At 40.5% G+C, this 25873-nt stretch overlaps 1 protein-coding gene across 2 annotated transcripts in view; it reads right to left on the bottom strand.

The window, feature by feature from the left end:
• Positions 1 to 21473, bottom strand: part of DNAAF9 (dynein axonemal assembly factor 9) — a 133093-nt gene extending 111620 nt beyond the window's left edge. For both annotated transcript variants that reach the window (XM_059386475.1, XM_059386476.1), the window contains exon 1: positions 21295 to 21473. In XM_059386475.1, the coding sequence (XP_059242458.1) occupies positions 21295 to 21377 (83 nt within the window). In that variant the 5' untranslated portion in view covers positions 21378 to 21473. The remainder of the gene's footprint in view (positions 1 to 21294) is intronic.
• Between the last annotated feature and the right edge of the window lie 4400 nt (positions 21474 to 25873).

Raw genomic sequence — 25873 nt, 5'->3', positions numbered from 1 at the left:
ATGGAAAGTGGTCCTTGCCTGGTCTTGATATCAGAATATAAAATGAACTGGGAAGTACTCCCTTCTCTTCTATTATCTGGAAGAGATTATGCAGAATTTACCTGAAGCCTAAATCTGAACTGCTGATTATGAACTGGACAGTCTGTGGCTCAGTGGCTCAGTACAGAATGGAACCAAAGGCCCTCTCATGGTCAATGCTAGACAGGACTGGGACTCAGCAGCTGATCAGAAGTCTCTCCAGTGACTTCTCATTTTTGAGGATTATCAAAGAAGAGTTTCCACACTTATTTGCCCTAACTGTGATCTCCATCAGTTTGCCAAAAGCAAAAGTGAAAAATAAAAACCAAAAAATTGGTTTAAGGACCTAAGTGAAGTTCTGACTCATGATCACAACTACCCCCAGTTAGAGTATCAGCAAAGGGTATTTGTTCCCATTTCTGGTCAGGTTTATTCCTGTGGCCTTAGTGAATAGTCCCTCCTCCCAAAAAAGAATAAGGAAAGGCACTCCCAGACATTAATATCACTTCTAAGGATTCCATGCTCTTCATACCAACCCTTCCTCCTTCCCAGCAGTCCCAGAAAAAAAGATGCTCAATTTCCTACTTAAGACTGATACTTCTGCTAGATCTCTCCCTGTCACCTCCACTATTCCCTCCCTAACACTCCTGTATTTAATTTTTTCCCTACAGTCAACATATACCCAGCCTTACCACAACAGTATTAACTAAGATCCTCCATAAACCGACTACACGAACTGTTCCATCTATGACAATCAGACTTCATCCCCATCCCTTGCTTGTAGTTGCTCAATTACACTGCCCTATACTCAACCAAACAACAGTGCTCAGCCAAACAACATTATTTCTCTCCCCTGAAATCTTCCCCCCAACCCTCACAGACTCTTTCTGATGTTTCCACTCCCCCAAATATCCATTTCATGACTTACCACTGTCTTCCCTTACAATGTTCATATATACCACCTAACATCAAAACCAGAAGACAGTATTCCCAGAAAAGAAAGCTGTAAACCAATATCCATCATGAATATAGCTCTAAAAACCTTAATAAAATATTAGTAAATAAAATTCAACAACACAGAAGAATAATTATACACACCATGACCAAGAGGGGTTTACCCCAGTGATACAAGGCTGGTTCATTATTGGTAAATCAGTCAATGTAATCCATCATATTAACAGGCTCAAGAAGAAAATGACACAACCATATGATTGATGCAGAAAAATCATTCGATAAAATTCAACACTTGGTCACAATAAAAACACTCAGAAAACTAGGAATTAAGATATTTAACAGTGAAAGACTGAATGCTTTTGCCCTAAAAGGAGGAACAAGAAAAAAATGTCTGCTCTCATCACTCCCATTCAACATGATAACGGAAGTTCTAGCTAGTGCAATAAGGCAAGAAAAGGAAATAAAAGACATACATACTGAAAAGGAGGAAATAAAACCATCCTTATCTGTAGATGACACAACGGCCTATATAGAGAATCTCATGAAATTTACTAAAAAAATCCTAGAACTAGTAAGTGAGTTCAACAATGTTGCAAGGTCAACACATATAAATCAACTCTTTTTCCGTATCAAAGCAATGAACACATGGAAACCAAATTAAAAACACAATGCCATTTAAATACAAATTTAACAAAACATACAGGATTTACATGCTAAAACTGTAAAACACTGATAAAGGAAATCAATGAAGGGGCACTGGGGTAGCTCAATGGTTGAGCATCAGACTCTTGATTTCGACTCTGGTCATGATCTCAGAGTGGTGAGATCAAGCCCCACATCAAACTCCATGCTCATTGTGCTGCAGCTTCTCTCCCTTTCCCTCCCCTCTGCCCCTCTCTCCCTGCTCAAATGTGCTCTTTCTCTCTCTCTAAATAAGTAAATAAAATCTTTAAAAAAAAGGAAATCAAAGAAGATCTAAGTAAATGGAGAGACACTGTGTCCATGGATTGGAAGACTCAAGATAGTATGGATGTCAATTCTTCCTAAATTGATGTAAAGGTTTAACACAGTCCCTTCAAAATTCCAGCAAGATTTTCTATAGATATAGATAAGATTAACCCAAAGCTTACATGGAAAGGCAAAGGAACTAGAATAGTTAAACATTTTTGGAAGAAGAAAAAATAGGGAGAGGAATCACTCTCATGTCAAGACTTATTATACAGCTAAAAGTACTCAAGACTGAGTGGTACTGATCAAGAGACAGACACACAATCAATGGAACAAAACAAATGCCAAAAATAGACCTACACAAATACAGCTGATTAATTTCTTTTTTTTTTTTTTTAAGATTTTATTTATTTGACAGAGCTCACAAGTAGACAAAGAGGCAGGCAGAGAGAGAGGAGGAAGCAGGCTCCCTTCGAAGCAGTGAGCCCGATGTGGGGCTCGATCCCACGACCCTGGGATCATGACCCAAGCTGAAGGCAGAGGCCTAACCCACTGAGCCACCCAGGCGCCCCACAGCTGATTAATTTCTGATAAGGGTTCAAAAGCAATACAATGGAAGGACAGCCTTTTCAATAAATGGTGTTGGAGCAAATGGTATCCACAGACAAAAACATGAACCTCAACCTAAATTTCGTTTTTATACAAAAATGAACTCACAAATTTAAAATTTTAAATATGAAAATAAAAAAGCTGTAGTTTTTTTTTAAGATTTTATTTATTTATTTGACACAGAGAGAAAGCACAAGTAGGCAGATGGGCAGGCAGAGGGAGAGGGAGAAGGAGGCTCCCTGCCCAGCAGGGAGCCGGATGATGCGGGGCTCGATTCCAGGACTCTGGGATCGTGACCTGAGCTGAAGACAGATGCTCAACTGACTGAGCCACCCAGGTGTCCCAAAACTATAAAATCTTTAGAAGATAACAAAAGAAAATCTTCAGAACTTAACATTTAATGAAATTCTTAGACTTGGTACCAATAGTATAATCCATGAAAGAAAAAAAATCAATAAACTGGCTTTCATCAAAATTGTAAGCTTTTGCTTTGTTCAAAGAATGAAACCCTGTTCACAGAATGAGAAGACAAGCTACAGACTGGGAGAACATATTTATATTACATATCTGACAAAGTAGAATATATAAAGAACCCTTAAAAAAACAGTAAAAAAATTAAAATCCAATTAGAAAATGGGTAAAAGACATAAAGAAACATTTCTTCAAAGAGGATATAGAGATGGCAGATAAATACCTGAAAACATGTTCTACATCATTATCCATGGAAAATGCAAATTAAAACCACAATGAGATACCACTATACATCCATTAGAAAAGCTAAGGTAACAAACAAGGTGACAATACCAAAATGCTAGGGAGGATTCAGAGAAACTGGATCATTCATATATTTCTAAAGGAAATTAAAGAAGACACCAATAATGGAAATACATCCATGTTCATGTACTGGAAGCCTTCATATTATTAAACTGTCAATACTATAGGAAGTGATCTCCAGATTCAGCATAATCCCTATCAAAATCCCAATGATTTTTTTTTTTGTAGAAATAGAAATATCCATTCTAAAATTCATAGGAAATCTCAAGGGACCCAGAATTCTCAAAACCATATTGAAAAAGAAGGACAAAGCTGAAGGACACACTTCTTGATTACAACAGTAACTACAAAGCTATGGTAATCAAAACAGGGTGGTACTGGCACAAAGACAGACATTTTGACCAGTGGAATGGAATGGAGAGATCGAAATAAACTCTTTTTGTGACTGGCTCTAATATTTTCACAGTCAAATGATTTTTCATAAGGGCACCAAAACCATGCACTGAGAAAGGACAGTTGCTTTTTAAAAGATTTTATTTATTTATTTGAAGAGAAAGAGAGTGAGAAAAGAGCACACAAGCAGGGGTAGGGGCAGGCAGAGGGAGAGGGAGAAGCAGGCTCCCCAATGAACAGAGAGAGCCCAACGTGGGGCTTGATTTCAGGACCCTGGTATCATGACCTGAGCTGAAGGCAGACACTTAACCAACTGCGCCACCCAGGCACCTGAGAGGACAATTTTTCAACAGATGGCTTTGGGAACACTGTATATCCAGATAAGGAAGAATAAACTTGGATCCTTAACTTTACAACCATATATAAAATTAAACTCAAAAGAGAAAAAAAACCTAAATGTAAATCTGAAAGCAAAAAACTTTTAGAAGACATATGGGAAAAGTTTCATGAAATGGATTTGGCAATGATATATTGCTAGACACCAAAAGCACAGGTAACAGAATAAAAAATACACAACTTAGACTTTATCAAAATTAAAAACTTACATTCACAGAAGGACACGATCAACAGTGAAAAGGCAAACCAAAGAATGGGAGGAGATATTTGTAAATCATGTATCTGGTAAGAGACTAATATCCAGAATATATAAAGCACTCTTATAATTCCACCATACACACACACACACCAAAAAAACCATTCAAAATAGGCAAAATATTAGAATACATATTTCTTTAAAGAAGATATATGAATGGGCAATAAGCACATGAAAAGACATTTAACATCACTAATCATGAGGGAAATGCAAATCAAAACAACAAAGAAATACTAATCCCACACAAATTAGGATCGCTACTATTAAGAAAAGAGAAAAAAAAGCAAGGATCGGGAGAAATAGGAATCTTTGAGCACTGCTGATGAGAATGTAAAACTGTAGCTGCTGTGGAAAACCGTATGGCAGTTCCTCAAAAAATTAAAAATAGAGGGATAAAGGGAGGGAAAACTTTTAAAATAGAATTATTTTTTTAATCCAGAACTTCTACTTCTGGGTATATATATATTTAAAAAAAAAAAAAAAACCCGAAAACAAGGATTTGAAGAGACATTTGTATACCCATGCTCACAGCAGCATTATTTGCTGAAGTCTAAAGGTAGAAACAAGTATCACTGACATGAATAAACAAAGAGTGGAATAAACATACAGTGGAAGATCATTCCATTTTTTTAAAGATTTTATTTATTTATTTGACAGAGATCACAAGTAGGCAGAGAGAGAGAGGAAGGGAAGCAGGCTCCTTGCTGAGCAGAGAGCCCCGATATGGGGCTCGATCCCAGGACCCTGGGATCATGACCTGAGCTGAAGGCAGAGGCTCTAAACCACGAGCCACCCAGGCACCCCAAGATTATTCAATCTTAAAAGAAAGGAGATTCTGAAGCATGCTAAAAAAGATGGATGAACCTTGAAGACATTATAGTAAGTGAAAAATAAGCCATTACCCAAAAGACAAATATCATATGATTCCATTTTTAGGAGATACCTACAATATTCAAATTTATAGAGACAGAAACTATAGTAGTGGTATTGGGCTGGGGGAAAGAAGTGGGGTTACTGTTTAATAGGTACAGAGTTTTGGGTGCCTGGGTGGCTCAGTGGTTAAAGCCTCTGCCTTTGGCTCAGGTCATGATCCCAGGGTCCTGGGATCGAGCCTCACATTGGGCTCTCTGCTCAGCAGGGAGCCTGCCTCCTCCTCTCTCTCTCTCTGCCTGCCTCTCTGCCTACTTGTGATCTGTCTGTCAAATAAATAAAAATCTTAAAAAAAAAATAGGTACAGAGTTTTATAGGATGAAATCAGTTCTGTGGGTGAATAGTGGGATTATAGCACGACAGTATGAATGTATGTAAAAAATATATATATTTTAAAAATGGTTAAGATGGTAAATTTTGTTACAGGTATTTCACTACAAATAAAAATTTAGGTTAAAAAAGTCAATGCCATGTTAAACAAAAAGAACAAAGAGGGAGAACTCTTCTAATGTGAGAGAGTAAATAATAAAATTAATGTAAAAACCTTAATTTGATTTAAAAAAAAAAACAGGGAAATATCCACAAGACATCTGGAAAAATCTGAGTATGAACTGGGTATTTGACGTTAGTAGGGGAATTACTGTTAATTTTCTTAAGTGAGATGTTATTGTATTTATACCTAGAACGTTCTTTCTTTTTTAAAGCAGATACAAGAGGAAGTACTTAGCAATGTCATGCTATCTGTAACTCACTTGGAAAGGGTTTAACAGAAAACCAGAATGAGGAAAAGAAAACCAGAATGAGGAAAAGAAAAGAAAAGAAAGACAACACAAACGGCAAAACTGTTAAAAATTAAAAATTACTGACTCTAAGTGGTGGGTTATCAAGTATTCACCATACTACTCTCACCTTTTCTGTATTGTTTGAATATTTTATTTATTTTTTATTTTTTATAAACATATATTTTTATCCCCAGGGGTACAGGTCTGTGAATCGCCAGGTTTACACACTTCACAGCACTCACCATAGCTAAACATTTTCTTAATAAAAATCTGGGGTTGGGGCGCCTGGGTGGCTCAGTGGTTTGGGCCGCTGCCTTCGGATCGGGTCATGATCTCAGGGTCCTGGGATCGAGCCCTGCATCGGGCTCTCTGCTCCGCAGGAAGCCTGCTTCCCTCTCTCTCTCTCTCTCTGCCTGCCTCTCTGCCTACTTGTGATCTCTGTCTGTCAAATAAATAAAATCTTTAAAAAAAAAAATCTGGGGTTGAAGGTAAGGGTGGAGCAATTTAGCGTTTTAGAAGTGGCAGAACAGAAATTGCAAGAAGATTAAGATTAAAGTAAGAAACCTTTCCCTGGGAAATGGGTTATCTGCCCCTCTCCTCTCATGTTTACTACAAGATCAATCTTATAATCGTTCTCTGCACTAGAAATATTTTATCGAGTTGGTCCTTTGGCTCATTTCCTAACCCATATGAACAGCAGACAGACTGACTGCCAAGGTTACCAAGAGCTCTTTGGTTTTCAAACTAACAACCAGCCAGTGACAAAAAGCATGACTATGTCATGTGACCAGGAAACAAACAGCTCCCTCAACTGCTGCTGTGGAAAGCCAAGACAATACTGAGAATAGGAGTGAAAAGCATTTCTTTTCCACAAGTATCTTTGCCAAATAAAGTGGAAGCGGATAAAATATAGAAAGACCTTCCTTTTCCCAGAGTAAAACATTATCCTAATTAGTATCTCATTTTCCAGTCAAATTAATAAAGGTAAATTCAGTTCTTTCCTTAAACATTTTCCTGCTTCCCAAATTTAATTCTTAACCAGAACATAACCTATTGTCACTGAACCATTAAACTTGTCACTTATTGAAATACTTACCTATTTAAAAAAAACATAACCCACTAAGTATAGGGAAAACCACAATCACAGGTATTCCCAGCACCCAGAATCAGCCTCTATTAACATTTTGGCATACTTGCTTTTATTTTTTTTTATTTTATTTTTTTTAAGATTTTATTTATTTATTTGACAGAGAGAGAGATCACAAGTAGGCAGAGAGGCAGGCAGAGAGAGAGAGAGGAGGAAGCAGGCTCCCTGCTGAGCAGAGAGCCCAATGCAGAACTCGATCCCAGGACCCTGACATCATGACCCGAGCCGAAGGCAGCGGCTTAACCCACTGAGCCACCCAGGCGCCCTATACTTGCTTTTATTTACCTTGGTGCCACATGTAAAATATTATCCTTTCTTGGATGAAAAAAATGGGATATTAAAATTGTCATTGTTCCTAACACCCAGAGATCACCACTGAGTTTGCTGTATATCCACCAGTCTCTCTCTCTCTTTTTTTTTAATAGAAACTTTCAAACATACACCACAACCAGCAAGAGCACTGCCCTCTATCTTCCAGGTTTACCTGGGCATGGCTAGCACATCCTAGGTAGACAGATGGCCTGAGTCACCATGGCTTTACAAAGTTCCTCTTTCAGAATACCTGTCGTCCAAGCAGACCCACTAATGTGGTTTATGTCAAATATGCCGCTTGTATACTATACTTTATTTCTGACTCTACTTGGGTTCAGATTCAGAATCTACATGTGATAGATAATAAAGTGAAGAAGCCAAGACCTAAACAGAAGCAGTTTACCCAAAATCATAAGGTTGAGCCAGGATTAGCAGCATCAAAATGTAAACTACCAGATACCTTAACTCTGAACTTTTCCTTTCTGCTACACCTCACTGATGTCCTGACAATAAAGTTTGCCACAGACACAGTATTTCCAAATCCTAAAAAGTCAGTCATCTCTATTTTTCCCCTCTTTGGTTTTATAGTAGTTAATTCACTCCTCACTGCTTTTATAAGTTATGATATACACAGCCAGGTATATTTCTTGTTTATATTTCATTATCCTGGTTCCCTGGAAATGAAGGACAAAAAACCTGAAAATTTTATTTTTGCCAGTTTTTTTGTGTGTGACTTTGTTAACTTTTTTATTTTCAAAATTAAGTAAATATTGAATATATTGTCCTGTACACTTTATGTTTTGATTGTTCCACAAAGTGAATCCTCATACTAATCTGATTCACCCTATCATAGAAAACTCCTGTGAACAAACTGGTGTGAATCTCTCTGTAATGTTTAGTTTGGGTGAGTTTTCTGGGGGGTTGGATTATTTTTACATAAAATCATAATCATGAGATAAATAAGTGCTCTGCAACATGTTTTCACTGAACGTTGTACCTTAAGACCTTTCCAAGTTAGTTCTTAGAACTCAACTGCATTTTTTAAAAGTGCCATACTGTATTCTTTTGTTTTTATTTAACCAGCCACTCTGAGTGAACATTCAGGATATTATTTTTGTAATAGCAAATAATGCTTCAAAGAATAACTATATCCATCTTTGGCACTGTAAAAATTTCTGCAGGGGAGGGACCTAAAAAGTAGCACTGCCCAGTTAAGAAGTACCTGCATTTTAAATTTTGATAAATGTTGCCAAATTGTTTTCTTAAAACAGTCACCTACAGTGTACCAGAGTACCTGTTTCCCCACAACTTTTTAAACTATGTGTTATCACTCTTCACCTAATTCTCATTATCATACTTTTACATTTCTCCCTAATCACTAGGGAGACTGTCAAATGTTTATTGATCATCTATATTTCCTTTTCTGTGAATGCGTATTCTTGTTCTTGACTCATTTTCTATTTAGTCATAGAAGGGGGTGTTCTGAATAATTTACATATTCCATATTTTAAAAGCCATATGCTGCAAATATTTTCTTGAAACTGCTAGACTTTGTTTATGGTATCTTTTTCATGCAGGAGATGTCAAGTTTTATTTAACTAAATCTGCCTAACTCTATCTTTAGGCTTAGGAGTTTTAGGTCTTCCTTTTGTGTCTTTCCCACTCAGTATTATAAAAAAAATAATAAAATGCCAATTATTTAATTGTGTGTGTGTCTGTGTGTTTTCAACATTTAGCTCTTTGCTCCTCTGGAACTTGCTTTTTTATTTTTGTGAAGCAGGAATATAACTATTATTTTATCGGAGAGAAAGCATGAGCTGGGGGAGGGGTAGAGACAGCAGGAGAAGCCGACTCCTTGATGAGCAGGAAGCCTGAAGCTACTTGATTCCAGGACCCAGAGATCATGACTTAAGCAGAAGGCAGATACTTAACTGACTGGGCCACCCAGGTGACCCAATATAACTGTATTTTTCCTCCAAAATATAAATGTCCCAAACCACAATCCTTTTCATCCTCTGATGTAGAAAGCCACTTTTAACATATACTAAATTATTATATAAAGCGGGATCCATATATTTGATTCTTATTTGATCTAGTCTCTCAGAAATAGTATACTTAAAAAACAACCAAAATTATTACTTGAACTTTACAATAAATGGGTTATTTTTATATCTTAAAGGGCAAGTTCCAGTTCTATCACTGTTTCAAAGATCATGGTTTTTACTGAACATTTTCTTTTTTTTTTTTTTTAAGATTTTATTTATTTATTTGACAGAGAGAGAGAGATCACAAGTAGGCAGAGAGGCAGGCAGAGAGAGAGAGGAGGAAGCAGGCTCCGTGCTGAGCAGAGAGCCTGATATGGGACTCGATCCCAGGACCCTGAGATCATGACCCGAGCCGAAGGCAGCGGCTTAACCCACTGAGCCACCCAGGCGCCCTACTGAACATTTTCTTTTTTTTTTTTTAAGATTTTATTTATTCATTAGAGAGGGACAGAGCACATGAGTGGTAGGAAGAGGCAAAGGAAAAGGGAGAAGCAGACACCCCACTGAACGGGGATACCAACGTGGGCTCGACCTCATGACCTGAGCCAAAGGCAGACACTTAAACCACTGGAGCCACTCAGGCACCCCTGAACATTTTGTCTTTCTTTCTTTGATCTTAATTTATTTGTCAGAGAGAGAGTGCGCACGAGAGAGCACCAGCAGGGGGAGTGGCAGGCAGAGGGAGGAGCAGGCTCCCTGACAAGCAAGGAGGTTTATGAGGGACTTGGTCACAGGCCCCTGGGATCATGACTAGAGCAGACGCTTAACCAACCGAGCCACCAGGGTTCTTGAACATTTTCTTTTTTCTTTTCTTTTTTTTTTTTCATTTTAAGTTTTAATATATATATCCAATACATATGAAATATACAAAATATATATATGCATCTTTTAAATTGATTTCAATCAAATAAAACTTCCCATTGAATTTCCATAGTGAATTAGTATAGAACATTTTCTTTTTAAGAAGAATTATAAAATCAGTTTGTCAAGTACAGACAAATTCCCATTGAGAATTTGTATTATGATCATACTGAATCTGGACAGTACTGAGCTTCCCACTCAGGAACGTGATGCATCGCTCCTTCGTTCCTCTCCTGTTTATGTCCTTCTGTCAAGTTTTATATTTTTATTTATGTAAGTTTTACATATTTCTTTTTTTTTAAGATTTTATTTATTTATTTGACAGAGAGAGATCACAAGTAGGCAGAGAGGCAGGCAGAGAGAGGAGGAAGCAGGTTCCCCACTGAGCAGAGAGCCTGATGTGGGGCTCGATCCCAGGACCCTGAGATCATGACCTCAGCAGCGGCTTAACCCACTGAGCCACCCAGGCGCCCCTACATATTTCTTATTAGATTGACTCCTAGGTATTTTACAGTTTTTGTTCCCGTTTTGAATGTCATCTTGAATCCATTATCTTTTTTAAACAATTTGATAAACTCAGTTCTAAGACTTTTATCTATTATCATAGTTTTCCAAGTAGTAAAACATAGTGGTTTTATGTCTTCAACATTTACAACTTTTTTTTTTTATTAACATTTACAACTTTTATTCCAACTTATTAATTCATCACGTTTTTACTGAGGACCTACCATGTGTCAGGCACTGGTTACTCAAGAGCTGGGGGGAGGACTTAGCAATCAGTAAAAGGGCAAAAACCATTGCAATGAAAATAGAAGAATTTACATGTCATTTATTTTTTCATTTACATTTCTTTCTTACACAAAGCTTGAACTCACAACCCTGAGGTCAAGACCTGAGCTGAGGGGCGCCTAGGTAGCTCAGTAGGTTAAAGCCTCTGCCTTTGGCTCAGGTCATGATCCCAGCGTCCTGGGATCAGGATCAAGCCCCATCAGGCTCTCTGCTCAGCAGGGAGCCTGCTTCCTCCTCTCTGCCTGTCTCTCCGCCTACTTGTGATCTCTATCTGTCCAATAAATTAAAAAAAAAAAAAAAAAAAAAAAAAACCCGAGCTGATACCAAGAGGCAGATGTTTAACCGACTGAGCCACTTAGGAGCCTCTAGGACTTACATTCTAATTGGGAAACGAGTGAGGGAGAAATAAAAATAAATAGGAAAAATACATTTATCATATGGTGATAAATGGCTTGAGAGTCCTAAGAGGAGGGTGGGCTGCCCTTTTAAAGAAAGGTAGAGGAAAGGTTTTGCCCTGAAGGATGCCAGAGAGCAAGCTGCACAGTAATTGCAAAGGTCCGGAAGCAGCAATGTTTACAGCAAGTGAGGAAGACAGCAATAATAGGAGATAAAGGGGGGGGGGGGGGGGAAGCTGGATTAGAGTCTTGTCAAAGCTCATGATTTGAGATTTTTCTTGGAGTGTTTTGAAAATAAGGATGACTCATATGAGATGAGTTGTATTTTCATAAGATCACTTTATTTACTATACTGGAAACAGACCAAAGGGGGACAAGAGTAGAACCTCAGAGACCAATTAAGAGCCTACTGCAAGAAGCAGATGATCATTTCTTTTGCTTATTATCTTTTTTATTAAGTAGGGGCTTGAACTCATAACCCTGAATCAAGACCTGAGCTTAGATCAAGAGTCAAAAGCTTAACCAACTGAGGCACCCTGGCACCCCTCTTTTGTTTATTTTATTATATTAGCTGAAACCTTATTATGTTACTTGATTCAAATCAAGAATGAATATTAATTTTTTAAATAGTAGATTGGGGGCATCTACTAGTGTGTTAATTTAATTGGTAGATTTTATTCATTTTTACTTAGTTAGTTAGTTATCAGAGAGACAGAGTGTGCACTCACAAGCACCGGAAGCAGTAGGCAGAGGGAGAAGCAAGCTGCCTGCTGAGCAAGGAGCCTGATGTGGGACTTGATCTCAGGACCCCTGGATCATGACCTGAGCCAAAGGCAGACATTTAACTGACATAGCCACCCAGGCACCGCTCATTGATAGATTTCCTGATGATAAACAACTTTTGCATTTCTGGGACAAATTCTACTTATTTATAAAGTTGTTTTCACCATACTTCTAGTTTCAATATACTATTGTTTTATTTAGAATTTCTGCACTTGTAGGGGCACCTGGGTGGCTCAGTGGGTTAAAGCCTCTGCTTTCAGCTCAGGTCACAATCCCACGGTCCTGGAATCAAGCCCCACATCGGGCTCTCTGCTCAGCAGGGAGCCTGCTTCCTCCTCTCTCTCCCTGCCTGCCTCTCTGACTACTTGTAATCTCTATCAAATAAATAAATAAAATCATAAAAAAAAAAATTATTTTTGCACTTGTAGTTTTCCTTGTCAAGTACCGGGATTATGCCAACCTCAGAAGAAAGCAAGTGGCAAGTTTTCTGAGGTATGTACTTAACTCAGCATGCTTTCCACTTCTACCTCCCCTGATAACAAACACTGTGCTCCTTCTTTGCCACAGTTTCCAATTTTGACTTACCCAGGAACAAGCCATGCTAAGGGGAGTCCTTACCAGGATTTTCTCATTTTAGACCTGGAAGAAATGGCCTCAAGGGTCATAGTAATACACACAAAAAGAATGTGTATTTCGGGCTATATGGATAGAGGCAACTATTATGATAGAAGAGTTCTGGTTCCAGTTCTGGAGGCCCTAGTTTCTACACCTCTTCCTGTAGGAAGGCTATCTCCCTATTATTCCTTCCAGTCACCTAAGGCAATATATTCTTCTTACTTAAAACCTTTGAGTTGGGTTTCTGTCATTTGCAATAGAAAGCATTCTTCTTAATAGAAAATCAATTCCAGGAAACATATCTATAACTTACTTTAAAAAGCTGTAAAAAGGAAATATCACAATATAGGATGGATTCATTGATAGAGGAATGGATATATAAGGCAAATATAGCAAATATATTAAAAGTGTATAATCTAAAATAAAATAAAATAAAATAAAAAAGTGTAGAATCTACATATGGATACACATGAATGCCACTGAACAATTCTTTCAACTTTCCCGTACTTATGAGCACTTTCATAATAAAATGCTGGGGGGAAGTCAACTGTATGAATAATACAAACAAGCCTCATAAGCATTAATTTAGACTTCAGGTACTAATTAAAAGGAGCTACTGTAGGACTACTAGGGTTTAATAAACTTGGCCCTGAGTTAAAGTGGCAATTATTTACACCCCTTAGTGGGTGTCTGGCCACTCAGTCAGGGGAGCATATGACTCTTGATCTCAGGTTTGTGAGTTCAAGCCCCACATTGGGTATAGAGATTACCTGCAAATAAAATCTTAAAAATAAAAAGACCAAAAAAAAAAAAACCCACTAGAAAAAACCTAGAGACTTGGAAGAAAGGCAAAAGGGCAAGATGTGTAGCAAGGCAGTAAATGTCATTGCCCACCAATGTCTTTGCTGGGCCAACAACTTGCAACGGAAAAAGCAATCCCAATGTTAGAACATGGTTAACTACTGACTGTAACTGACTTAAACTGAAAGGACACATACATACACACAGAAGATATGAATGAGAAATCACTAATTTTCTCCCAGCACTTCCCCCCCCCCCCCCCAGCACTTTCATGTTTCTTGTAGCTCACTGGACCTATCAGTAATCTTAAGCAATATAACTTTCATTCCACATCATTACCTCCCTGTGGGAGAGGCAATCAGTTACCTAATCCATATCCATTCTCCCCTTCTTTTTCATTCACAGTACCCCAATTTTACTTGGGGCAGTAATGGCCCAGTTCCTCTGCTTCTAGAGCTGATCAATGAGACATGCAGGAGCCATCATGTGGAAGCTTCTGGAGAAACTCTCTGAAGCAAAGAGCCGACTTAACTAGGAGAACCGTCTCTTCTCCTTCCCCTTGCCTGACAGACATTATAGCTGGAGTTCTTCCAGCCATTTTGTGACCATGAAGCCATGGAATCCACTTGCTAAGAGCACAAAAATAAGCAGAAGAGGCCCCGTTTCCTCCCTGATGACCTTACACCAGGACTAGACTGCTCTCCTTAGATGGACATCTTTTGCAAGAAAAAATAAATCCTTACATTAAGTCATTATCGTTAAGGATCTTTTACCAGCTGCCAAATGTAGCTCTTAACTAATAGGCCACCTAACCTAAAATGGGTAAAACTGGTACCCAACTGCAGTTCAAGTCTACACATATTTCATTAACTGGGGTTAATAAGACACTCCACAAACTAAATTCAAGGACTTCAGAAAATGCTACCTATCACAAATGGAAATTGTTATCTGGAAGTCTATTTATAATACCCTGTATAACATCTTACTTTCCATTTTCTTCCTTTTCTCTGGCTTTCTCTGAGCATTTCCTCACACAATCTGCTCTTTGTAAAGTCAGTTTCACAAGTCTTCATTCAGAAAGCATCCACAATTACTTTCCCTCACTTCTTTGACTATTAAGTGCATGCCAAATATAAATGCAATGTGGGATACTTGATTGGATCTTAGAGTAGAAAAAAAGATGTTAGTGGGAAACTGTGGAAATACAAATAAATAGTCCAGAGTGCTAAAAGCCAAGTAAACAAAAGTTTACTTAATAAATTAAAGCACTACACCATTATTAATTTCTTATTTTAATAAATGTGCGTGGTTATATGTAAGATGTTAACATTAGAGTAAGCTAGATGAAGGCTACATAGAACACTCAACAGCATATTAGCAATTCATCTATAAATCTAAAATTGTTTATTTCAAAATAAGAAGTTGAAAACAATAAGCATGCCAAATGAGCTGACTTTTCCTCAAACCAGGGCTCAAAATCACAGATAAAAGTTTTAAACACCCATAATGCAAAACCTTTTCCTTTTCCTAAAATTTCAGGGCAAAACAATAATTTAAGCTGTGTAACTCTCGAGTAGATCTGCATCTCATTCACTCCCTTCTCTAAAAATCAGAATATCACAGAAAAGCCCAGGAGCTTCATATGAAACATTTTTAAGATACTGTATATATAAATGCCACCATATTCAATAAATAAGAGTTCTCAGTACACAGTCATCTCAGACACAAGTGAAAAGGCAGATACTGAGACCTCTACTTCTGGGTCAGAAATAAGACCGTAAAAGCCTAACTAAGCAAACCCTCTTTGCTTCTATAGGCACCACACCAAGCTTCCCTGGCCAGTATCTAAGCAAGTATACTGGAGGTAAAACTCTGTATTTTCATATATACAATACTTTGCATTCTGAGTTTTCTTAAGGCAGAGACCATCTATACAACAGCAATTATTATTTCTGTAGATCTGTAAAGCCAAAAGAGTGCCATAGGTATTGGCCACTGGCCATTAAGTATCACCTGAAGAGATAACTTGCCTCTGTGAGGCTCTAATGAAGTGTTCCTGTAGATCATCATTGTCATGAACCACTTCTCACCAACTAGCTCACATGTGATTTTTCATTCTCTGAACACTTATGAAATTTAACATAGCCCACAGCTTCCCCTGTAGTTATTCTCTATTAATTCAATAAATAATGAGTGCAAGCAATATTTCATAATAGCTTACAACAGCAGTTCATATTTAGTGAATGCTGTCTATGTGCCAGACACTGATCTAAGTACCAGGGCAAGCAATGTGGGAAATGGCAATAAAAAATGGTCCCAGGCCTTTGGTAATTTCCAGGGATAACAAAGAAAGCCCTTTCTTACTAGTCCCTTATCAAGGAAGAAACTCCACCTGTACATGGTATAGAAGATCCCCAGCACCGGAACCCCTTAGTCAGACTGTTTTGCTAGAGCACATCCTTCAGTGGCTTCTTAATAAAGGGTGCACGTAAGGTCAAACTCGGAGAACTAGCATGTGTGAAATGTCTTTAACCATCCCTCAAACCTGCTATGGCTGGATATTGAATTCTGGGAAAGAATCCATTTCCTTCAGAAGGCACTGTTTCTCCATTATCTTCTAGCTTCCAGTCTTGCTGCAATTCTATGATTCCTGACTCTATCTGATTTGTAGCTATTCTTTTGACTCTATAGCACTCAAAAATTTTATGACCTTCTACCTCGGCATGGATATTTTTAAACTAGTTGTGCTGGACTACTGAAATGTCCTTTTGATCTGGAAACTCATGTCCTCTGGTTTTGAGAAAAATCAATCAATCAACCATAATTAGTTTGTTTATCTAACTTCTTGCTTTATTTTATTTTGGGTGAAATCTTCATGCCATCAAACAATAACCACCCGCTAGCCCTTCTTGTTACAAATAGTACAAATCTCTGGGTCATTCAGTTCTCCACATTCCCTAAAGATTTTTAGCTTCCCGATCACTATCCCTTTGCTATTATTACTTCTATCTTCATTCATGATAATTTCAGTAAGCACTAAGACAGGCAATCCTCCCACTATCCTTACCTCTCAGTTCCTTTATTCCTGTTTTCCAATGATGTCCTCTACCCTACTTGAGCCACTCCCTTCCACAATATCCACCTCCAAACAGCTCAATAAAGCTGAAGGAAAAGCATACAACCATGCTAACTGGGTCTCACCTTAAATTTATGACAACAAAGAGCAAATGGATACTTATAGCTGCCTGGCAATCCTAAAACATTTCTTTATTCAACTAATTTTCCCCAACTCTCTTGGATGGATTTTAAACCTTCTTTCTTCTCAAACTTCTAACACCTTCTCTACTCTTCATTTTTAGCTGAAGATCTGCCTTCCTATTTAATGGCAAATACAGAAGTAAACAGAAGAGAATTTTCACTTTCTCCCACCACCAAGCTACCAATACACCAGCATTTGGGTCTATAAACCCACCACAGATGAACTGTTCATGCACCTATATAGTCTGAGGCCAATATATCCATTTATGTCCTAGATTCAATTCCCTCTCAAACTGCTCAAGGACTTCACCCCTGCAATAGTCCCTTCCTTTCTTTTAATAATCAATTTTCCTCTCTGTACTCCATCATTCCCATCAACTTTGTTTTAGGAAGGCTATAATGTCTGTCCACCTAAAAACAAAAGAACTCTAACACTTTAACCCTTCCAACCAGATCCCTGTTTCCCTGCTTTCTCTGATAGCCATAGCTGCATTATTCTCCTCTCTCTCATAGCCACAGTCTTATTGCTCTGCTCTTCAGTCCTTGAAACAACATCATTATGACTATCTATACTCACTATCTTCAATTCTCCTCCTCCATTTTCTCTTGAAAATGTCAAGGCCACCAATAACCTCTATGTTACCAAATCTAATAGACTATTCATATTCCTCATCAGCCCACCAATGGCACTTATTATTTGGCTTCCCATGACTGTCCTGGATTCTTCTCCCATTTCAGAAGTAGGAAGCTACTTTTCATTAGAATTTGGAACCACTGTTACACTGTCTTTCCTAGACGGGATATCCCAAGGCTTGCATGTTAGTCTTCTCTATCTAATTTGTTCTCGGGATCTCTACCCAGTCTCAAAGATCTAAATAAAAATGTGGGAGCCATCAGCATAGCATTTCCAGTTCCAGTCTTTCTCCTGAACTCCAGATTAAGATATCCAACTGCTTATCCAAGATCTCCATTTGGATATCTATTAGGCAACTCAAAATGAATAAGGCCAAATCTGAACTCCCTTTGCTCTAATTCCAGTGTTCCCGGTATCAGTAAATGGCAAATTCATTCTTCCAACAGTCAAACTCAAAATCAACTATACCTTCTTACATTATTATTACTTCAGCCCTATTTCTTCCTCAGTAGTTATTTCTCAACTCTCTGTATTATGATTTGCACTGTTCGTGTCTCTTTCCATTTATAAAGGAACTCTTTGAGGGCAATGGCCTACTTTGTCTCACAACACCTAGCCCAGTGTATGTTGGATTATTTGTATAAAGAGGAGTAAAATGGCGGGCGCCTGGGTGGCTCAGTGGGTTAAGCCTCTGCCCTCGGCTCAGGTCATGATCCCAGGGTCCTGGGATCGAGCCCCACATCAGGCTCTCTGCTCAGCAGGGAGCCTGCCTCCCTTCCTCTGCAGTAGGAAAACATAAGGGGTTGGTACTCTTTAGGGATGTCAAGGAGAAAGGCTCTAGAGGAGAACTACTGTAGGGGAGATTTAGTAGTCAAGATAGTTACCTGGTAATAATTCCAAAATCTCAGTGCCTTGAAACAATGAAGGTTTACTAATTGCTCTACATATCAAACATAAGTCATCTTGAAGTTTGCTCTGAGTCCCAGACTGATGGACTTGCCACCACCTGAAGCACTAACAGACACCACAGTAGAGGGAAAGATAGTGGCAAATCATAGACTGGAAGCTTTTACCATGAAGGAATACACATCATTCCTGAACACACTGATGGACCAAAAGCAACTCATAATGCCATACCCAGCTTCAAGGGGGCAAGTATAATTGTACCACATGTCCAGGAGGCAGAAACCAAAAATAGCTGATGGGAAGCAGTAATGACTACCACATCCTGAAAAAGCAGCTTCTAGTTCTAAACAACAGCATTTTAACTCCTGATCTCTATTCCCCATCTGTGAAAATGAACTTCACTGCTAGAAGGGAAACACACACTTAAAAAGTGCTATCTATGGGTCTTCAGGAATGCAACTTCACCAGTTACGCCTGCCTCTTTCATCACTCAGAGTCAGAGTGCTGCAAAGAATTCAAATATGGGTGACAGGAAAGTGCTGAGTCCATAACTGCCATTCAATGTCAAAAGTCAGGGGAAGGCTTGAATGGGTAAGAAAAGCATGTTTGGTTATGCAGAAGTAGGGTAAAGAAGGAGAACCTTGACTCAATTTCTTTTACCAAAGGTAAAACAGGCCTTGAGGTTCCATGCACTATCCCTTGTCTGAAGACCAACAAGTTTCACTCAACCACTTGTTTTAAGATTCAGAGTTTATGATTAATAAAGTTATCCATCATTAATCTAACAACAAAACACTATTTTAAAAATATGCTGTGCACTGCCATGTTCCTAGAAATAAGGATAGCAGCAGTTATTGCAGAGATGGAGTTCACTGGGAAGCTTTTTTCTCCTAAAAGTTTCAAAAACTCAAGATTCCTAAGCTCAAAATGATCTGGGATGAACCCCAAGTCTATACAAAGCTTAGATTTAAAGGATGGCTGCTCCAAATTCTAAATATCCTGTGCAAGGGTGCCTGGCTAGCTCAGACTGTCGAGCATGCAATTCTTGATATTAGGGTCCTGAGTAGGAGCCTACTTTAAAAGAAAAAAAAAAAAAAAAAGGAAAGGAAAGAAAAAAGAAGTACCCTGTGCAGTTTCTATTCTGTACAAAGTTCAAATACTTTCTAACAGTGAAAGTGGCTGCCAGAAATGTTAGGACAGATTGGAGAAGGTTACCATAAGAAGCTAAACATTTAGAACACAAGGAATTCCCCTGAAGAGCAGAGCAGGAATTCAAACAATGTCACCTGCCAAATCAGAAGCAAATTAAGACTCCCAAATGCAACCAAGGGTATCTAGCTCTATCTCTCCCAACCTTTATTCATTCAACAAACAGGGAGGGGTGGGGGAAGGAATGTCAGGAAGTAAGCAAGGGACAGGATTTTAAGATTTAGTTCTCCTCTCCCTGAATTTGTTCTCGTTAAAACAAAACAAAACAAAAAAAAAAACCAGACTGGCTAGCAAAAAATTAAAAATACAATTCCTTTAGTACCATAACAAGGATACAAGAAGAACCATTTTTCACATATAAATTAACAACCTCCTTTCAAGGGAAAAACATATTTGCTTTGCTAAGCTACTAAAATAGAGAAAAAGCAAAACAAAACAAAAAAAACCCTCTTCTGGTTTAATGACAGTTTAGCAGATCCCAAAGCCCATTTCTCTCTCTCTCCTTTCTTCTCTCTCAACGATCTCTGCCGCAAATGCTCCTTCATTCCAACCTCCACACTCTGCTGGCGGCCTCATAACAGCTCCTCTCAAACAATGCCCAGACTATCAAGGTCAGCCCCAAAGGCACCGGGAGCAGAAATCGGAAACGGGTCTTCCTAGGGGGTAGAGACCCTCCCCATTATCACCCTCCCCATCCTTAGGCACCCAGGGGCTCTGTCTCTAGCCTCAGGGGCTTAGGGTCCGCCAATTCCTCAGGGGCTTGGGGTCCGCCAATTTGGGGGGGGGGGGGGGTACTGGGCCTCTTTTTCCTATTCACCCAGTTAGTTTTCTCTCCTGCGCCTCCCCCAACCTGAGCTCCCTATTGTGGAATGAGGGAGCGTCGCGATGCAGGCTGGGGCATGGGGAGGTGGGGGAAGCCGCAATAGGGAAGATGCTGTCAGCGTGTATGTATGTAGGGGCGGGGGGGGGGGCACTCTTTAGGGATGCTGCTGTCAAGGAGAAAGGCTCTAGAGGAGAACTACTGTAGGGGAGATTTAGGTAAGCCGTTTCTGGGGAAACCCATTCAAGGGTTCTACCCAAGGGAGCTACTGTGTGCGTTGCGGAGGGGGGGTGGTTCTCCACAGACAGCCGTTTCTGGGGGAAATATTCTAAGAGGAAGGTAAGTGAGTTACACATAGAGAAACCACTGCAGAGGTTCTCCACAGGGGAACCTTTCCTGGGGGAAACCTACAGGGACGGGGATGTCATAGCAGGGGGTCTCCACCGAGGAGCCGCTGTGGGACTGTCTACAGGGGAGCCATTGTGGGAGCCGCTACAAAGGGCGCATTTCCTGGGAAAACGTCCCCAGGCAGCCGTTTAGGGAAAACCGTCTGCAAGGAAGCCATGTCGGACCACGCCCTGCGGCGGGAGGCGTCGCCGGACCCCCACAGCCCGCAACCCCCGGCCCGGCCGCTCCTCTGTGGCCTCGGCCCCGCGTACCTGACTGAGGGCGACCCGCGGCCAGGGCCGCCGGGGGACCGCGCGCGGGGCAGCCCCAGCCGGTGCGGGGGGTACACGTCCATGGCGGCGAGCGGCGGAGAAAGACGCTGCCGCTGCGAGGGTCGCTCAGGCCCGCCGGCTTGCTCCAGGCCCGCTGCGGCCGGGCGGGGCGGCGGGGCGTGCCGGGTGGGCGGGGGGCGCGGCGCGCGGGGGCACGTCGGGGGCGGGGGCGGGGCCGGACGCGCGCAAGGATCGCCGAGGGGGCGTCGGCACGCGTTGGGATGGGAGTGGGCGCACCGCCGCAGGGCCGCGCCCTCCTTAAGCTGCGAGGCAGCCCAGCAGGACGTTGGGAGCGCGGGTCACCAGGATGGGGGCTTCCACGCCGCGGCTCTGCACTGTCCTCAGGCCCCGCATCATGGAGTGGGGATCTCTGCTGCGCCCCCAGCCACGCACGCGGACGCGCCCGGGGGCGGGGCCTGGGTTTGCCCCGCCCGGCTCTGCCGGCTTCGGCCTCCAGCAAAGGCTTCCGCTGCGGCACCCAGGTCCCGGAGCATCGCAGGAACTTGAGCACCTCCCACGTTCCGGGCTGGCTTCCCTAGGTCTCCCAGACGAGTGCCTCGCTGCTCTTTCTTCACCTACTGCTAATCAACTGCGCATCCTCCCTTCAAACATCCAGCTGATTGCTAGCCGACCTCAGGATAGCGGTACGCGCACACCCAAGCGCAGGGAATGGGCGTCAGGGGCCCATAGGTTCCCAGAGGATCCTTGCCCTTTACCGTTCAGATCCTGGCTGGACCTGTTTCATACTCCAGGGTCTTGTACAAGAAACCTAATCCCACCGAGACTGTGTAAAACGGGGGAAATCCTTAATTGTTAGGGTTATCAGGAGTTTCACTTAAGCAGGACGCGTTTTTTGTAGAGTTCTTTTTCCGCCGAGGCAATGTGAGCTTAAATCACTTAAATGGCAACAGCTGAAATATCCTACCTCCGCAACTAAAAAGATCTGAATAATCCCTGTGTTCTTCCATAGGTTTAGCTGAGGGAAGACCAAAAGAAAGGACTAAAAATTAAAAGTACTTATTATTCATATTCCAAAAAAGGACTTTTCTTGGCTCAAGTTGCAAGCAGTGAACAAGTAACCACCATTGTTTAGAGATAACTTCGCATCAAAACACAGGCTCTGAAAATCAGCCAATCAGCGACAGCTTCACTCCAGTGGCTCTGCTTCTGAAAATCAGCCAGTCAACAACAGCTTCACTCCAGTAACTGCGCTTCTGAAAAGTTAGTAAATCAATGACAGCCCCCAAGGTTCTGAAAGTCAGCCAATCATTGACAGCTCCAGGCTTTTAGACAACAGCCAATCCGCAAGTGCCTCGCTCCGATGACGGGGCTTCCGAAGTTAGCCCGGTCTTCAGCTGCCTTGGTGACCACACTAACAGAGCTGGAAGTCGGTCGATAGGGACGTGGGTGCTCCCGTTTCTGAAATACCTTCAATCTCCCAACGCAAGACTTCCCAAAACATTATGTATAAGATCAGCTCTGGTTTTGTTGAGGGTGGCTGTGGACTGCGACTTACAAATACAGCTCTTCTTTGCAGGCAGAGAAGTTCATCTTTTTTCTGCATCAGATATTGAGTTCAAAAAAATTTTTTTAATCCAAAGTTTGAAATCCTTTTAAGACTCAACTCCCAGCTACCATTAGTTATGAATTTGGACTTGTGACAACTCAGTCTCAGCCGGAAAATTTATAAATACAACCTCTTCCAGTCTTGCTATGATTGCTATTACCACTTTCTTTACTTTTCTTTTTGAAGATTTTATTTATTTTTTAAAAATAATTTATTTGACAGACCGAGATCACAAGTAGGAAGAGAGGCAGGCACAGAGAGAGAGAGGGAAGCAGGCTCCCCCGCTGAGCAGAGAGCCCCATGCAGGCAGGGCTAAATCCCAGGACCTTGAGATCATGACCTGAGCCAAAGGCAGAGGCTTAACCCACTGAGCCACCCAGGTGCCCCTTGAAGGTTTTATTTTTAACTAATCTCCACACCCAACATGGGCCTGAACCCACAAACTGTAGATTAAGAGTCGCATGTGCCACTGACTGAACCAGCCAGGTGCCTCCAGTTATTTATTTATTTATTTATTTATTTTGCAAATCTATAGATATGTTCACAAAATTGTGTAGTCACAACAAACGACTTTAGAACATTTTCATCACCCCAACAAGAAAACCTACACCTTTTATGAAAGCAGCCATTCCCGCATTTCTCTCCAATGGTCCCAGACGTAGGCAACCCTTAATCTTTCTCTCTCTCTATGGATTTGCCCATTCTCAACATTTCCTGTAAGCTGAGTCATACAGAATATGGTCCTTTGTGACTTACTTTACTTAGCATAATGTTTGCAAGGTTCATCCATGTTGTAGCATGTATAAGAATTTTTTTAAAGATTTTATTTATTTATTTGACAGAGATCACAAGTAGGCAGAGAGGCAGGCAGAGAGAGAGGAAAGGAAGCAGGCTCCCTGTTGAGCAGAGGAGCTCCAATAAGATGTACAAATGGCTAATAGATGAAAAGATGCTTAACATCATTAGCTATCATGGAAATGCAGACCAAAACCACAATGAGATATGACTTCATACCCACTAAGATGGTTATAATCAATCAAAAAGATGGATAAATAAGCCCTCCTGATGGGGGGCTTGATCCCAGAATTCTGGGATCATGACCTGAGCCAAAGGCAGAGGCTTTAACCCACTGAGCCACCCAGGTGCCCCCATGTATAAGAATTTTTATAGTCAAATAACATTCTATTGCATGGATAAATCACCTTTCTTATCCACCTATCAGTTGATGTACATTTGGGTTTTTTCCACATTTTTACTATTTTATAGCTAATGTTGCTATAAGCATGAGTGTACAGGATCTAATGTGGACATATGTTTAAAGTTCTGTTGGGTATATTATCTAGGCATGAAATTACTGGGTCATATGGTAACTCTTTAACCTGTTGAGGATCCCCCAAACTATTTTTTAAAGCAGTGAACCATTTACATTCTCACCTGCAATATATCTGAGTTCCTATTTCTTTAAATCCTTGCCAAAACTTATTATCCATCTTTATGATTGATTATAACCATCTTAGTGGGTGTGAAGTCATATCTCATTGTGGTTTTGGTCTGCATTTCCATGATAGCTAATGATGTTAAGCATCTTTTCATCTATTAGCCATTTGTACATCTTATTGGAGAAATGTCTGTTCAGATCTGTTGCCCATTTTTTTCGAAGATTTTATTTATTTACTTGAGAGAGAGCACGAGTTGGGGGGCAGAAGCAGAGGGAGAAGCAGACTCCCCATTGAAAAGGGAGCCCCATGCAGGGCTAGATTTCAGGACTCTGGGATCATGTCCTCAGCCGAAGGCAGATGCTTAACCGAATGAGCTGCCCAGGTGCCCCCCTTTAGCCCATTTTTTATTTGGTTATTTCCCTTTTTCATTAAGTTGTTATAGTTTATATATATTAGATTAAAGTCCCTTATCAGCTATATGATTTGCAAAATTTTTCTCCCATTCTGTGTATTGTCTTTACACATTCCTGACAGTGTCCTTTGAAGCACAGAATTTTTAATTTTGATGATACCCAATTTATATATTTATTTCTTTCTTTTTTAAGCAGGCTCCATGCCCAATGTGGAATCCAGTGTGGGGCCTGAATCCCCATGACCCTGAGATCAAGACTTGAGCCGAGGAGCACTGGGTGGCTCAGTCAGTTAAGTGTCTGCCTTCAGCTCAGGTCATGATACCAGTGTCCTGGGATCGAGTTCTGTATCATGCTTCCTGCTCAGCAGAGTGTCTGCTTCTTCCTCTGCCTATCCCCCACACTTGTGCATGTGCTCACTCTCTCTCAAAAATAAATAAAGTCTTACAAAAATAAAATCTTAGGGGTTCCTGGGTGGTGCAGTCAATTGAGCGTCCAACTACTGGTTTTGGTTCACGTCATGATCTCGGGGTCATAGGACTGAGCCCCAGGTAGGCCTCTGTACTCAGCTTGGAGTCGGCTTGAGATTCTCTCTTTCCCCCTTCCTCTGCCCCTCCCACTTGTGTGCACTCTCTCTCGTAAATAAATCTTTAAAATAAAATCAAATAAAATGTTAAGAAAAGAAAATGGTATAAAGTCAGATATAAACTAGCATATTCTAACAGCTAAGCATAAAAGATGTGATTCCTTCTGCCTGCCTCTCTGCCTACTTGTGATCTCTGTCTGTCAAATAAATAAATAAAATCCTTAAAAAAAAATGTGATTCCTTTAACTTGTATCAAAGAAAGTGACAAAATAACATTTTAAAGTTTTATTTTTATTTTATTTTTTTTTAAATCCTGTTTGTTTCTTTTTTTTTTTTTAAAGATTTTATTTTTATTTATTTATTTGTCAGAGAGAGAGAGGTAGAGTGAGCTCGAGCACAAGCAGACAGAGAGAGGCAGGCAGAGTCAGAGCGAGAAGCAGGCTCCCTGCAGAGCAAGGCGCCCGATGTGGGACTCGATCCCAGGACGCTGGGATCATGACCTGAGCCAAAGGCAGCT

Source organism: Mustela nigripes, unplaced genomic scaffold, assembly GCF_022355385.1.
Source record: "Mustela nigripes isolate SB6536 unplaced genomic scaffold, MUSNIG.SB6536 HiC_scaffold_75, whole genome shotgun sequence".
Classification (NCBI taxonomy): Eukaryota; Metazoa; Chordata; class Mammalia; order Carnivora; family Mustelidae; genus Mustela; species Mustela nigripes.
This window is presented reverse-complemented; position numbering and strand designations above follow the sequence as displayed.